Below are 16,993 nucleotides of genomic sequence, written 5' to 3'. Positions count from 1 at the left end.
CATTGATGAAAATCAGGACATAAAGAAATTAGGCAAACAACACGTATCTATAATATAGTTATGCGGAAATATTAATTCAGTTACGCTAACATGAGAACCGTGGTGCGCGGATTAAAACGGTTCGGCGATTTCGCTGCCGCGAGATCGGCGGAATCGCTTCATTTCCATCGAAATTAAGAGACGGAAACCTCGCGCCACACTCCTTTGGAAACGGTCCACCAGCGGGCGGCACGTCGGAGAATGAACAAATCTAAATGAACGTGCCGGATGATAAAAGGACGTCCGCGAGTATACGCGCGTTTTTATCCGGCTGCGCCTCCGCAACCTAATTGAATGCAGCGCAATCTAAACGGCGTCAATTTGCTGATTCCCCTTCCGTCCTGAATGGCTTTAATGCCCCCGCGTACAGAGAGAAAAAGAGTGAGAGAGAGAGAGAGAGAGAGAGAGAGAGAGAGAGAGCGCCACCCGCGGTCCTCGACGACCGACATTATCACCTTCCCCGATGAGAAACGGAAGGCTCGTTTCGCCGCCGTTAATTCTGTCACCGCACTCCGAGGATATTCCTAAATCCGGCGAGGCGGAATCCGCTTCGTGCGGTTGTCGACATGGGCGAGTTCGCGAAACGGATGAGGACTTTCCACAAGCTAATTAGCTCCCTCGCCGTCGTCGACGATGATGTCACACTCTCAGTTTCCCCGTGTATGTTTCACGTTTCAACGGGAAACTTTCCTTTCCAGGACCGATTTACACACCACCGTCGTTGCTGCAGTCCCGCAGTCGATCGTGCGAAAAGCTGGGCGTGCGGTGCGCGCCATTGCGATCATCCCTCGCGAAGTTCTTTTTTTCCTCTTTCGGGTCTCTCGCTCGCACGAGGATCGACGGCGACTCTGATTTCTGAATCGCTGTTCCACCTCGTTCATCCGTCATTCTCGATCGCCGTCCGTTATCACGGCCTCGTGCCCTACCCGTTTGCGGGCACGAGCGAACGGCCTCGTTATCGAACCGCCGCAATAATAGCGTACGTCATAGTTAATAGGAAATTGTTGATACGTGTCGCGTGTGTAAATTGATGTGCGTGTGTTCGCGAGTGTCCGTTTCTGGTGGTGGCCTTATTGTTGCCGGCGTTTTGACGTTTCCGTTACGAGTTTCTCCGAGGGAGCCGGGTGTTGTTGGGTCGTGGTGTCCTTTACGATCGCTCGTCGACGGCTCGTGCGGAAGTGCGGCGACGTCGGGATTAAGGAGCGAGCATCTTCGACAGCTCCTCGTCCTGGAGGCAGCCCTTCAGGAACTCGTCCTGCGTCAACTGCCCGTCGTTGTTCTCGTCCATCTTCGCGAATATGTTCTTCGCTCTCTCCTCCGCGCTGTCCGCCGGCCTATTGCTCGAACACGCGCCGAGCATGTCGTATATCGCCTGGGAACAGAAAGGACAACACTTTTTGTTTCTCCATTGTGGTATTCAGGATCGCGCCGGTGGAATCAATGCGCCACCCGCCCGCACGTCTAGAGAAGAGCAGTCTATTTTATCGCGTATCCGATACAAAGGAGAGTTCTGCATCAACGTCTTGGAATACGGAGAAACGATCAACGTCGTTCACGATGATTTCAAAGGGGAAACATTCTCACTTCTGCTCTCAGTTCACAAAATGATATCAATCATCCTTGTTCCAAGGCGTCGATACATTTCCAACTGTAAATTCGTGAAAGATCTCAAGAGTTTAATGTCATAATAGAGTAGAAGTAAATTTATACGGTGCTTTTTTATTGAATTGTGTGAGGATATTAGTCATCTCCAATTCACAGGGAATCGTTAAGCTGATGTAACAGTTAATGCAGTTTTACGACTTTACCTTCTCACGTAATACAGATACGTTTCATATGTGTCTGCAACTTTCATTAAACATGGGTCCTACATCGATTTTAATTATACCAGAATGTATAATGTATATGCACATATCCCTTAGGGCTCAATAAGATGAAACATATATGAGCCGATATTACATATATTTCGTGCGCTGGTAGCGCACAAAAACAAACAATTTATATAAAAAATTGATACATTTATGTTATAATTTCTTTGTTAAAAATAATATTTTTCCTAAGAAAATGCGAAGAGAGATTGAGCAAAATGCGATTTGCGAATTATGCATTATAAATGCAATAAAGTCGTAAATCACGAAAACCACGAACAACCCTCGTGTCACATTCTTTCAAACGAGAAACATCCTAAATCCATCAAGCTCGAAGGTAGCCCGCGACTCGGGCATACAAAAAAACGGCACCTGATTAATGAACATTCAATGGATCGCCGGTGAGCGTAGCTTCTTTCGATCTATAGGTATACACTATCAGACTATAAAAATAACAAAAGTACAACCATTTATTACTTTAGCAATTCCTTTATGTAGTTTATGTAATAAGAAATATGCCATTTTTTAATAAGAGTTTATGATTTAAGAAAAATTACTTTCACAAGGAAACATATATATGGGACATTCTCTGTCAAAACGGCCACTCCCCCGGCCCACTTCAATTTTTGAGATAAAATACTTTAAGAGGTCTTAAAATTTTCGTTAAAATGTCTACTTTTTGATATCATATGGCCTTAAAAATTCAAGATGACGGATTCAGAATCGTGACTAGAATGGACTGTCGTCAAAAAATTTTTGTAACAAACTTTAATTACTGAAGCACAGGGGGCTAGAAAATTTTTATATTTTCATAAATTAAAGTTTTGGGAGTCGCTGAATACGAATTCGTAGTCATAATTATAAAACAATGGCGAATCCAATATGCTTAAAAATTGAAGTTTGGACAGAGGGGGTGGCCCGCTTGACAGAGAATGCCCTATATATATATACATATGTTTCCTTGTGAAAGTAATTTTTTAGCCAACAACATAGATGATTTAATTATAAGATATATACCTACATATAAAATTATTATATCCATATTATAAATAAATAAATATATATATATATATACATATATATAAAACAATTTTATATGTATATAACTTATAATTCAATCATCTTGTATTGATGACTTTACGTAAAGAGCAGGCTCTTAAAATATTTTAAATCTTAATTGTCTTATAAACAAATTGCCAAATGAGTTTTTACGAATATTATTACAATGCTGACCGTGAAACTATTTTTTGACAACGCAAAAAATAAAAAAATTCTCTTTACACGTCACATCCATCTTTCATCGAATTTTATTATATCACGAAATATGTGCGCAATGCATATGCAGTTGACCAAAAAATTGATAAGTTCCAAATTAAATCATGCGCGGCAAATGTACTTATTTTTCTTATGCACGTGGCGTTTACAGTTGAGCAAAGCTCGACTAAGTGATAAATCGTGTAGCCCCAAAAATATAATTTATTGCGTCGATACTTTTTTTTTAGAGTCACTAAAGCGTACCAGTGATTCTTTATTTAGAATTTCTCTTTTCGTACTTTTTCCGATTAATCCACTGTAAATCGCCTGGACAGAGATAAATGCGCGAAATTTATTATTTTCTCACTCAAGCACCTCGACAATCGCTGAGATAAAGTAGATTAACTTTATCGCAAATGCATTGGTAGATTCACCGGTGAAACACAATTATTTAAACAAAATTAATCCTTTTTCAGTTTTCCCTACATACTTATCCAGAAGGTTAATCAATCTTCAAACTACGTGTAAAGTCATCTATGTAAAGAGTATAATACAAAATTCGACCGTTGTAACGTAAATTTAAAATGTAACACGTGTAACAATGTTTACTACATAAATTTAAAATGTAACACGTGTAACAATGTTTACTACATAAATTTAAAATGTAACAATATTTATTATATATATATATATATAAATCATAATATTAATCTACAATAATTATAATATTTGTTATAAGCTGTGTTCGTATAAAAAAATTATATTTTTCTATACTCAGCGATTATACAAAAAAAAGATTAACAACATTAACTAACAGCAACATAATTAAAAATAATTTTATTAATTCAATAACAATATTAATGAAACAAATACGCCACGCTCTTGTTTTAATAAAATCTAATTTGAACTTTCATGATCTCGATTAGGTTTCATATTAGTGTTTATTTATACGTCGCCTGAAAAGTACCGTTTCTTTTCATATTTATCAGTTATTGATAAATATTGCCATATGCCTAAGTGGTCGAACGATAAGACTTCCGAAGAGTAAGGAGACCAGGTTCAAATCCTGGCTGAGGTAATATTTTTCACAATAAGTTATTCTACAGGATTTAATAAGATGTTCATTGGCATCAAAATTATTAAATTGCTTGCCAATTTAATTTGTCATATTAGTAATCCGGATATATCTGTAATTATATCTGGATTACTAATATCCAGATTTAGTTTGGAGTTATGTTTTAAGACTGACAAATATTCGGCGCGAATATTTGTCCATCTGAACTAGAAATTGTAAATATTCACACAATTACTATTAAAAATCAAGATCCATTTCAGACCACATATGGCATTTCTAAAAATTTATTTTAATAAAAGGTGTTAATTGTTTTATTAATGCTCTTATTAAATTAAAAAGATCATTTTTAATTAGACTGTTGTTAATTAATACTATTAATACATCATTTTTTGTACGTATAAAACTGTCCTTTATCCTAAAAATATCATCTATTTCTATAAACATTTCCGTTTCTGTAGGCGACACAATTGAATCTATAATCTAGAAATATTTCCTTTTACACATCTTGCTTTAAAATTTGATTGATTTTGAAGATACAACATTTTTGCAAAATGCAACATTTTTGAAGCAATGCGCTTGCTCGTGAAAATATCAACAACATCGGCTGTTAGGTTACCCGGAATTTCGGCAATGGAATGTAGGGTCAAGTGAGTTACAGAAACGCGCGTAGATATTCGCGATGTAGATATTCACGTGTTAAGTGTTAAACATGAATGCACACGGAGTTTCGCCAAACATTCCATCGTTAATTTTCATTGAGCGCAGAAAGCCCCGGTTACCGGAATTCCCGTGGAAGTGGCGTCGCGGAAGTTCCAAACTTCTAATAGTGTGGAAATGAGTATCCCAACGGACGCGACTAGGCGGCTCAATGAGCTTTTTAGCGAAAGCAATAACGTATCTCAAAGTGCAAAAAATAAAAATACTTTCCATTTTCTTCCGGGCAAAACTTTATCAATAGTTAAAGTATGTTTCTTTTTAAGACAATGTTCTTCATTATTTAAAATTTATAGACTTGGAGAGATTCATCATTTTTATCATGACAAAAATTATCAGATTTTGCTAGGACTAAAAAAAGATTTTTACATGTGACGGAAATACATCGAATTTTGTAAAAAATAGAAAATATTTGAGATATTTCGCTTCTATAATCTTCAAAGGATTGATATGACATGAATATCTATTGAAAATGTTAAAATATTAATATTTAAAATTTTAACATTTTTTCTTATATAATATTAATATTTATATAATTTTAATATTAATTAAAGTAATATTAAGTAATATTAAAATTAATTGCTAGAGATTAGTCAAATAATTAAATGGATTAAATAGTACATCGATATAATATGAAAAATATCAATAATTATTCCAATAATCATAATATACATATTTTATTTGCATATATGCATATATTGATCGGCATTACTATTTTTTAATCATGTAACTTATGCTGATATCCTATTTTGCATTTCGTTGCGGACAAATATGTTAATTATATTATCATAGAATGAAAGGGATTTTGACGTGTAAACATTTGCCTTATGAAAATAGATTCGAAAAAAACGAAATAATGAAAAGCTGGGTTAAAATGTATAAAAATCTATGATAATACTCGTAATATCTACTTTTATGAAGCACAACGCTGCGTTTTTATCATGATTTTCCGCACTGTTAGCATACAAGCGCATTTCCCCATTTTCTCGAATTTACACCCGAATATAATGTGATAATTAGCTTCTCTACCGCGATTTTATCTTTGTGCTCTAATTTTGCGGGTTTTATTCCGCATAATAATTCCAAGTTCTCCCTAAAATATATCCCCAGCAAGCTTAAAGTATCATCTTGCGTGTTTAGAACACACTAGACTTTTGGCAACGACGCGACTCCTTTTGTTTTGTCAATTATAATTTTACTGTAAAAAATTGGCATATTATTCTCACGTAAACACGTAATTGTAAGATAGTCTCACGTAATTGTGATTTTCATGATAATTAAATTTAAGAGCAATATTTTATGTGCAAGTTTACATGCTTATTACTCTATTCGTCTTCCAATTCCACAAAGTGGGCAGGTCACGTGCACGGAGTCTAAAGTTATTATTGCAAAATATGCTGCAGAATTGTTGTACATTAAAACGAGCGAATGTTAAAATCAAATGTTAAAAGCCCACGCTGCCCTTTAAATATTGAAGCGTACTTTCGCTCCACGTGTGTGGTGAATGTGACATCGCAATTTTGCGAAAATTTATCATGCAGTGGCGTTACAAAGTTTCTATTCGTCTCGGCTAGCTGCAGCCGCATCACTTAAGAGAGAGAGAGAGAGAGAGAGCGGCACAGAACTTTAATTACTTATTTAAAAATATGAGACGCGACAGCTGTATTTAACGAAGCTCCTTACTTCTGAGAAATGCAGCGGCCGTCGAGTGGAATAGCCGCGCGGCTACGCCGACATCCGTTCTCTCGCGAAGGGGAGGAGTTCATGAAATATTAGCGCGTCGGTATTACGCTGCATACGCCACTCAATGCGCCGTAAAAAAAAAGAAAAAAAAAATAGCGTCGAAGTTCGCAGGAAAACAGTGCTGTATTACCGTGCAATCGCGCGTTAATTATGCAAACCAACATCGACTTATTCGACCGAATGGAGAATAATTATTCGTATGATCTTGTTGCGGACAAACTTGAATATCGTACTGAATATGAATAAAAAAATGAGATCCGACGTGTATCGATAAAACGAGTTCACTTCGCGCTGTGTTCTTGCTATACCCGCATTGTTACGTGTCTCTCTCTCTCTCTCTCTCTCTCTCTCTCTCTCTCTCTCTCTCTCTCTTTCTCATACACAATTAGTCATCACGAGGGAAGTGTAGCGACGTTACGTGTGCCACATGCAATTACAACATGAAATTACAAACTCACAACGCGCGGAGAAGACAGTCGTACGTTCTTCTTTTTAACACGAACACATCGCATTGAATATCTCGGAATCTCTTTTCCCCTCTCCACGCTCATTGATTAACTATGCCGATAGTTCTGACGTCAAGTGATAAAAAATTCTGTATTCCGTCGGAAGTGAGTTGCGGTCGAGTGCAACTAAGTGGAGATAAATCGAAGCGCATGCATTATTCATGAGTTACGGTACCTGGACGATCTTCGTCATTTCCTGCATATCGATAACGCCGTTGCCGTCAACGTCGTACATACGGAACGCCCATTTCAGTTTTTCCTCCGGCGTGCCGCTGGACGTTACGTCGATTGCCAGTAGGAATTCCTGCAACAAAAGCCGATGGTATCCCGTATCAGTAACGCCGTCACAGCTGGGGCGATATCAAAACTTTTATTTCCTCGCTACAAAGGAATCTCCCTTTTGTGCGAAACGAAAATCTATTTCCCAAGGTGTATCTATAATACGCATCAAAGGGAGGAGATCGGCTTCAAAATGCCATAATTCAAGCATCTCTGCCAGAGCCCGGGAAAATATCTATCCACTTGAAATACAATGATTCAAACAGAAATAGACTAGAATTTAAACATTAATTGAACTGATTGTGAGTTTATTTCAATATGGAAAGCAGTTTCTTGATTTTTCAAATATTTTTCAATTTTTAGAAAAATTAAAATATAGACATTTTCTTGGTACATATTTAAAATAAATTATCATTTGACCTTTTCCTCCCCATCGACATAATTATAGGAAAACTGTGAGAAAGAACTGTTTGCATATTGAATTTGAAGAAGTATAAAAACAAGAGCTTTCACAAATTTTTTAAAATAGGTATATTGCATTGCATAAATTTTTTTTTCCGAGAAATCTATTCTGTTATATTTCCGAGAAGCAAAAAAATAAAAGCTGATATAACCAAAAAAATGCTGACATTTAAATATTGAAAAAAAAATTTTTTTTTAAATTTATTATTCTAATTAACACTGCGATGGATTTTGTGAGTGATTACAAAAGATCTTTTTACCAGTTTTAAATGGTAAAAGCTAATCGTCTTGCATAACTTCTCGTTAATAACTCAGCTCTCAATATTCCAGAGGTGTGTTATCGATCATCATCTCGCGTCACCGGCGCGGCGGATACCGTCTTGAAGTTATAGCTCCTTTTACGAGCGTCATGTCTCCGTCGCGTGTTACCGGGCCGAAATCGCGTAAGCGTAAAAGCTCGCGATCGTGATACGGCGTCACAATGGCGGCCCGTAATCGCGTCGGGCGAATTTGTCGGGTCGAATCTACGCGGGTATCCTCGCCCCAGGCCGATACCTTTCGAGTACCGCCAAGTCGTTAGAGAGCAGTACGTTCCGGCAGAACTGGGTCACCTGCCGCCCGAGGTAGACAAACGAGACGAAGGCTTTATAGAGGACGGAGAGAGTGGACGGAGGGCGAGCCGGCTCTTTGCTCTTCCTGACCTCTGAAGTGTCACTTCTCGTATTGACCTCACAGGAAAAGAGAGAGAGAGAGAGAGAGACGAAAAAAGAAGCGGACCATTTTCTTTTCCGAGACTAGCCTTAGGCTCACACTTATTTCAGATGCAGCTTACCCGCGAAAAGCTCGCGGAAGAATCCGTGGAAAAGCTTCGACATTACCGAAGAAATGACGGCCGATATCGGGGAAAGAAAACATCTTTGTATGATGCCAATAACTGACCTTACAGTCACCACCAGCTCGTGAGAACGAACGCGCGGCGAATATTTGAGAGTGGACCGAAGTGATTTTCCCGAGGCTGAGAGTTTTCCGAACAGCGCTCGCGATTGGTATTCTTCCAGCGAAAAACATTCAAAACAGTTATTTCGAATGCATAGAGCAATTATGCAATCAGTTGCCCTGATCGAGAAATTACATGTGATATATGGAAAACGTTTCTGGAACGGCTTTTCAATTTGAGATTTTGAAACTGTCTTACTAATAATGAAGTTATAGAATTATTCCACAAATTGCAATGATCCTACAAGTTTATTAAGTATAATGGTATGTATATGTATATATGTAGGTGTTTTCATTGTACAATTGTAAAATATAACGAGATTATTTTATAATCTAGAAAATTATATTTTATTTAAAGCATAACTTAACACGAGAATAATAAAGATTATCCTGATCTATAATTATCAATATGTTGCTGATAATAGATTAAGTCTAATGATTATAATATTTAAATAATTAATCGTCGCGCAATACAATTTCTTGCTCATAAATTATGTATGCTTATTTTTTTTCTCACAAATTATTTCCTGTAAAATCACCTACCTAAATAACTTAATATTCAGAGTTTTTAAAATTGATTTCAGATAACAGTACTTTTCGCATTTATTATTCAGAGTCACGTATACAGCTTTAGGCAGCTCGTGATGTGGATATGGAAAAAGTTACGGTGCTTTGGGTCGGGAATCCCTACGTCGTTTACGTTAAGCCAAGGAAGTCACGGCAAAGGAAGTCGAAAGAACGTGGGTCGCGCAATTTCCGGTAAAATCATTAATTTGACTTGTATGTTACACGCCACTTTATTTTACATATCAAATTTATCACATCGTCTGAAGTACGTAACAAGTTCATGCGACATACTCTGATATTTAAACTTTATTCATATTTATTTCAAAAATGAATAATGGCCGATCGAGAACATTTAACAGAGAAGTTTTGAACGTTATTACAGGATAATTCCTATTAAACTACCATTAAAATATTTAATGAAGTTACTTCTATCATCATAATAATAACAATCGGCTTTTGATTAAATATGTGTAAAAATGTGTTTATTAAGACTAGAAATTCTAAATATTTTTGCTTATTTTAACATCTCTCTACAACCACTTAATAATTTAAGTTTATATACTTTTAATTGTAGATTTAAATTAAAGAAAGATGCAAATAGTTTCTTGTAAAATAAATTTTAAAAGAAGGACAAATATGTAGGTACAGGGTGTATCTTAAACAGCGCTCATTAATAATGCTACATTAATTAGTGGGCACTGTTTAAAATATACCCTGTGTATATATTCTTTCATCTTTTAAAATTTATTTCACAAGAAACTGTTTGTATCTTTAATTCAAAATTAGAATTAAAAATAAATATATATCGAAATCTTATATCCGTTTTTTCCCAATAGAATCTTCTGTCTCTAAAATTTGTAATTTTAAATAGAGTTATTTAGATGCTTAATATTAAGCATAAAGATAATTTATTAAAAGATTTTCTCTTTGTGTCTTTGTTTATTTATCAACCCTTCGGAACGCAATTTCCTTGAAGTACGGAAAATCCAAGATTCATTTCTCATTTGTTATTTAACGCAATCTGAAGCACAAACGCACTCTACAGTCTTTAATTAAGATAAAATGTTTCGTTGGCTGCGAGTATCTCACTATCTTGAGAACAAGCGTCTAATATCGATGCCGAATTATTATTAAAAAGTAGCCATAAAGAATGTGTTTTAAGAGAAATGTAGACTTTTTCCGCAGACTTATTTTAATCTATTTTTGCATTATTGCCTTTAATCGCGAAAGTCGTGTACTGCATTATTCGCGTTTTCACGGATCGTTCACGCTTTACGTGCTCTCAGAATTATAATACGAAATGCAAGCAATAAATTTAAATGCATATGAATATATTAGTGTGATGTGCCTTACGTTCACATACATTGAATTGCATATAGCTAAGAGTTTCGTTGAATATTGATATGATTGATCCATTAAATGCGAATTCACACGCGCATTGTGATCACGTTAAGTGCACAAAAAAATGTATTTTATAAGAATTATATAAAAAATAATTTTGAAGATACATTAGTAATAAAACTTCGTTTGTGGTATGTACACCGTTTTAGTTTCCACGTTCACCGTTCGTGTGTATAAGTCACAAATCACGCTAATGTTTTCTCAGTCAGTCGTGTTCTACGAACTTAATGCTTTCAACACTTAGCTGTTAAAAGTGTAAAACAACGTTTCGTCGTGCAAATTGAAAACAAAGAATGAAACAAGTGAAGAGAACGTAGTACGAATAACGGGAGGGACGTAAGCTTCAAAACGAACTAAGCAACTTCGAACATTGAGAAATGCGTTTCCCTTGGAACACGAATGTTCCGAAGTGGATTTTCGAAGTGGATCCTGGTTGCCCAATGGACGCTAATGGAAATGCAGCCTCGGGAGGATCGCGATCGAGCGCTCTTTAAGAAAAAGGAAAAGGTCAAGCCTGTTCGTGATTCAAGGACGGACGTGAAAGTACAGAAAAGCTTTCTGTAAAACATACACCTTTTTCTTGCACACGGAACGTATGACCTTTTGCTTTACCGCAACGTTAAGTGAACACCCTGAATTACATTTTATGTAATCGTATTCCATATGTAAAACTCGAACTTCTCTCTCTCTCGAGATCTTTAAAACGTTTCTAATGATTTTAGTTTTACGAATAAATCATGATGTGTCAAATCAAAATAGTTTATCTCATCGCGTAACGTGAAATTAAAACTCGTAAATATTCGTTCTAGATTTTTTACGAATAGTATATTTTGCAATTACTTGTGTATCATGCTTCTATCACATATGAATAAGTCATTAAAACGTCGTTCAAATTTCTTCCCGAAGAAGTAATTAGTAATGCATAAGAATTGAGATGAAACGACATAAAATATAGTGATATTTATATGAGTATTCATTCGATATCATTAGTGTTCTATCAATATATTTCATTATCAAATTTTATCATCATTCATGAACAATGTAAAATTATTGGTAAAACAAGTAGTAGTAAATTATTCACGATATATCCGTAATGTTCTTTCTTGTTTCTGTGATCCTATTTTAACTATTAAAATTTTGTAACTTCTCCAAATATCACGAATGAGCAGGCAAGCAAATTGATATTCATTGAACAAGAAGTTAAGATCAGCCAATAAATTAAAATTGAATTATACAATAATTTATTTGCTAAGAGGATGGAGTAAAAAAATTACAAAGTATCGCCAATATACTAAGTGATCCATTTATAATGAAAAATATATTTCAAAAAATAGAGAAGACACGAAAAATCGTTTCAGACAAAAGTTATATCATCTGACGAGGAAAACAAATATTGGTAAACTAATTTTCAAAAAAAAATCAATTTTTCAAAGTCATATGAATCACTGCTTTTAAAAAATGAAATTATATATCTTTTTACATAATATGATTTCTTTAATTATTCTGAATATAAAATTATTAAGGCAAATTGATCGAAAAATCAATCCTTTACGAGATATTTTATATTTTATCATATTTCGACATAAAATATGAAATATTTCATAAACTATTAATTTCTTGATAATAATACCTTAATACTTTTAGGCACAAAATAATGAGATAAAGTGATTGATGTTAAGAAAACATAGTTGATTAAAAAAAAAAAATGTAGTTGCATATTGTAAATTACATATTGTTTTTAAAACAACTGTGTATTTTCTTTACACTGACCAATTCATCTCATTATTTAAAAGAAAATATGTAGTTGCATATTGCAAAAAAAAATATATAAATCCATTTAAAAAGAGCAATCTTCATACTTTAATAAATTAATTTTTTCAAAAATTAATTTTACCTATTTATCCCCCTTCAGACCATACAATTTTTGTCTAAAACAATTTTCCGTGTCTTCTATATTTTTCGAGATATTTATATATTTTTCATTATAAATGGACCATCCTGTATAAAATAGAGTGAATTATGTATAAAAAATACATATCTCTTTGTAGTGATCGTGACGCAGACAGTTGTGCGTTTGCTTTCTGTCTCCCGAGTAAGGCCCGGGTTCAAATCCAACCAAAAACATCTGATTTCTATTTGATCACCTATATCTTTCGCAAGACAATGACAAATCATCAAAAGTAAGTACCTTTGAGATAGAACGCTATTTCTAACGAAATAAATTCTGTCTATATAGACTGTGTCTAAGGAGATATATCTAACTATTAAAGTCTATATATCTAACTATTGATGTTATTCGTTATTGAGATACGATAATTTCGGGTGCTCGAAACTCGCCAGTTTGCGTAAAGATACACAATTCGTTTGGTGCGTTCTCTTTAACGCTAAGACACGACTGTCTATATAGACTGTGTCTAAGGAGACTGTGTCTCCTGTCTATATAGACAGTCGTGTCTTAGCGTTAAAGAGAACGCACCAAACGAATTGTGTATCTTTACGCAAACTGGCGAGTTTCGAGCACCCGAAATTATCGTATCTCAATAACGAATAACATCAATAGTTACCATAGAGTATACATATATCAAATGGAGACTACAATCTTTAGTCATGAAGAACCAATGTCGATATCTGAGATTGTTCATTTCTGCAATTACATGCAGAAATATTTCTGAGATATTTTTAGCATGTCTTCTTGTTCCAATTCTGTCAGAATATTTCTGAAATGTTTCTAGCATATATTTTCATTATGTTATCTAATATACGTTTCATTAGATTCATTAATGGAAACGTATGCCATAAATATTTCAAAAATATTTTTGCATAATTGTAATGTGCCAATTTCAAAAGGATCTTGAGATAAAACGTAATTACAATTTCTGAGTTAATATACACAGTATTCAATGATAAAGCGCTCGTGGGCAGGTACACTGAAAAAAGTAATCTTGCAATTAGAGCGAGAATTATTTAGGTACGAAAAATTAGCTAAAACGAAGTGATTAGTAAGCACTGTGATACCATATATGTTTTGTATTTAATCAATATAGATAACAGAGACAGAAATTATATCTGAACTATTTGTCAAATTTAGCAAGAAAGTTCCTCTATGACGTTTAATCAATCCAGACTCCAATCCAGACTTCAATCATATTTAGTTATGAGACCTAGGGCGACTGGCGAGAAGAGAAAATGCTCTCGATCTTTCCTCGCCATTTTGTGCTTGTCACTCAACTGACTAACGTTCCGCCAGACATCGCGGTTTTTATACATTGACTCAAGGTACTGTACATTTTCGGTGTTATTTTGATTATAATTGTCGTTAATTACGTGATCATAGAGAGTTCTCTGTTGTTCTTGGACAGATGTAATATGTTTTTCCTCCGATACGATCCGTTTAATTGTCATCTGAGGATGGGATCACGTGTTTGCGAGTTTCCAACGAACGATCTCACAACGAGCGAGAAGCGACCTTCGTGCGAGCGGAAAGAACAAAGCGCTAATGTAAAGTAGTAATAAAAAATTTTTTTGTATTTTTACCCACTGAAGATGGCTCAATGCGGAGCCGAAACGTTTGGGTGATAATTATTATTGTTAAATAATTGTAATTTTAGCACTAACTTCGTGCAAGGCTCACTAGCCCTTCATTTGATACTTCGTTAATTTTTAATTATATGAGCCAGAATAATATATTATATTTATAATATTTTTGGTTTAGGAAATATAGGAAAGTAATATACAATACTTTTTTATATACTTGGCGTAAATTTTTTTTCTAAATGATTGGTAGGTATCGATAATTATTGCGAAGATCGCAAAATAGTAGAGGACTTTTCGATTTAGCCCACTCTACCTGCCCACGAGCGCTTTACCATTGAATACCGAACACCCTGTATACAAAGAACTTTTGGAGTGTATTTAAAGAAATTTTAAGATAAAGTGCCATTTCTAACTGTATTCCGTGTGTGCGTGTGCGTGCGTGTGCGTGTACACAGAGTTAGAAATGGCACTTTATTTCAAAATGTCCTTTCGAAATACGCTTTGGAGATAAGTCTTTAGCGAGTTAACTTTTAGCCCCAAATGGTGCGTCCGAGTGCAACAATGCAATTACACGGTACGCTGTGCGAAAAGTTTCCGTTGAGGGGAAGACGTAAATAAAGTTTGGTACTCTCCTCAAAATCTTCGCAAATTCTAAAATAGCACAGAGACTGCAGTATTAGTTCGCTGGTGGCAGAAAAGTGATATATGGCTAAATTACCAAGGAATAATTTTTACTTTTACTTTACGTTTTTTTAAACTATTACGCTTTATATGTATATACAGTCACCAAACTAATTGTTCGGACAAATTGTTGCGTTAATGTATCAATAATTTTTAAAAATTCAAGATAGAGCAACTTTGTCAAAAATTATCGTAACAAGATTTTTTAAAAAGCATTTTACAGTTTGAAATCTCCATTTTTTAAGTTGATACTTTAGAAAACGATTAATTGACTTACTTCGGAGTCGCATTGATACAAATGGGGATATGACAAATTGAAAATTTTTTTCTAACTTTGCAAAGTTCCATGGCCCAAAATAAAAATCGTTTACAACGCTTAACAAAAAAGCAAATTAAAGGAAAAAGATTCATTCTTTGGAAAACTGTACCTCGTTTTAGTGCGATTTTTATTTCGGGCCGTGTAACTTTGTAAAGTTAGGACAAAATTTTGCGATTTGTCATATCTCCATTTGTATCAATGCGACTCCGAAGAAAGTCAGTTAATCGTTTTCTAAAGTATCAACTTGAAAAATGGAGATTTCAAGCTGTAAAATGCTTTTTTGAAAATCTCGTTACGATAATTTTTGAGTTGCTCTATCTTGAATTTTAAGAAATTATCGATATATTAACGCATTGTCCGGACAATTAGTTTGATGACTGTATGTAGTATATATAAAAGTTCTTTGTTATTCTACGCTATTAAACCAAAATTCAATATCGAATATTTCGTTTTATTAGACTAAAAAATGGTGTACTTGCCGAGATATATGTAACACATTTTTTACACGTAAGGTAAATTAAAGTATGTTATTTTAATAACATTAATCTATTTAAAAATAATTAAATTAACGTTATATTAGATAAATCTTTAATTTCATATTGAATAATTTTTGTTATCTTCTTCTTCCTTTCATTATATTCGTAAACTGATTTAATCTTCTTTTAAAAAGATTATACCTTGATATCAAAGTGACATTTAAAACTGAAAAATACTTTCTTTAGATATGCCATACGTGAAATACTGCGCATGCATTTAATACCGTTTAATATCGTTCGAGTAGCTTTCGGCGGAAAGATGCAGAAGATACCGTATAAATCTGTATAAACCCACTCACAAAGAAACATAGGAATATATCAACGTCCTGACGTTGAAGAATATTCGTCATGTCACTCGTAATATATTTGGATACAGTGAGCGAGTGCAAAGCACTGTTTATGCAGAACGAGGTGTTTTCGATTCTCGAGATTTCAGATACCATCCAAAGGAAAGACGATAAATATAAATGGAATTCGAGTTCTTTCTAAATAAGAAAAGTTACAAGAACACCGAGATAGCTGACCCGTCCGTCATTTATCACCGTTCCGTCGGAATTGTTCGGGAAATAAAGTTTAAACTGCCGGAAGTTCTGGTTAAATCTCTAATGGCTTTTCAATGTGCGAACCGCTTGAATTAGTTGATTACTCCCACCCGGCGAAAGTTGCAAAAGTTTAATTAGATAAAGTTTGCCATCGAAAATTATACGTCTTGATGAAAATTATTAACAACACAAAAGTGCGCTTTCAATCATTTAAAAAAACAAGAAATATATCACATACAATATTTGTACGTGTGTGTTTGTAAGGCTATGCGAGAATTTTAAGTTGCAAACACTTTTAATAAAATCATAAAGACTACCTTGTATGCTTATATGACTTAACCCTAGACTACCACACCTGGTAAAATTTATCCGGACCATTTTTGAAGTGCGTGCCATTCCGACAGGGTTGAAGAAGTGTGGTCGCGATGTGGGGGGGGGAGGGGGGAGAACTTACAAGTGTCCTCCACAACCTTCCAT

At 34.7% G+C, this 16,993-nt stretch overlaps 1 protein-coding gene across 2 annotated transcripts in view; it reads right to left on the bottom strand.

Moving 5' to 3' along the window:
- Positions 1–452: 452 nt before the first annotated feature.
- Positions 453–16,993, bottom strand: part of LOC105451811 (neuronal calcium sensor 2) — a 72,801-nt gene continuing 56,260 nt past the window's right edge. For both annotated transcript variants that reach the window (XM_011692494.1, XM_011692495.1), the window contains 2 exons: positions 7,375–7,503; positions 453–1,411 (listed from right to left, as the gene is read on the bottom strand). In XM_011692494.1, the coding sequence (XP_011690796.1) occupies positions 1,235–1,411; positions 7,375–7,503 (306 nt within the window). In that variant the 3' untranslated portion in view covers positions 453–1,234. The remainder of the gene's footprint in view (positions 1,412–7,374; positions 7,504–16,993) is intronic.

This window comes from Wasmannia auropunctata, unplaced genomic scaffold, assembly GCF_000956235.1.
Source record: "Wasmannia auropunctata unplaced genomic scaffold, wasmannia.A_1.0 LD336043.1, whole genome shotgun sequence".
Taxonomy (NCBI): domain Eukaryota; kingdom Metazoa; phylum Arthropoda; class Insecta; order Hymenoptera; family Formicidae; genus Wasmannia; species Wasmannia auropunctata.
Note: the sequence above shows the minus strand (reverse complement) of the source record. Positions and strands in the feature narration are given on the sequence as shown.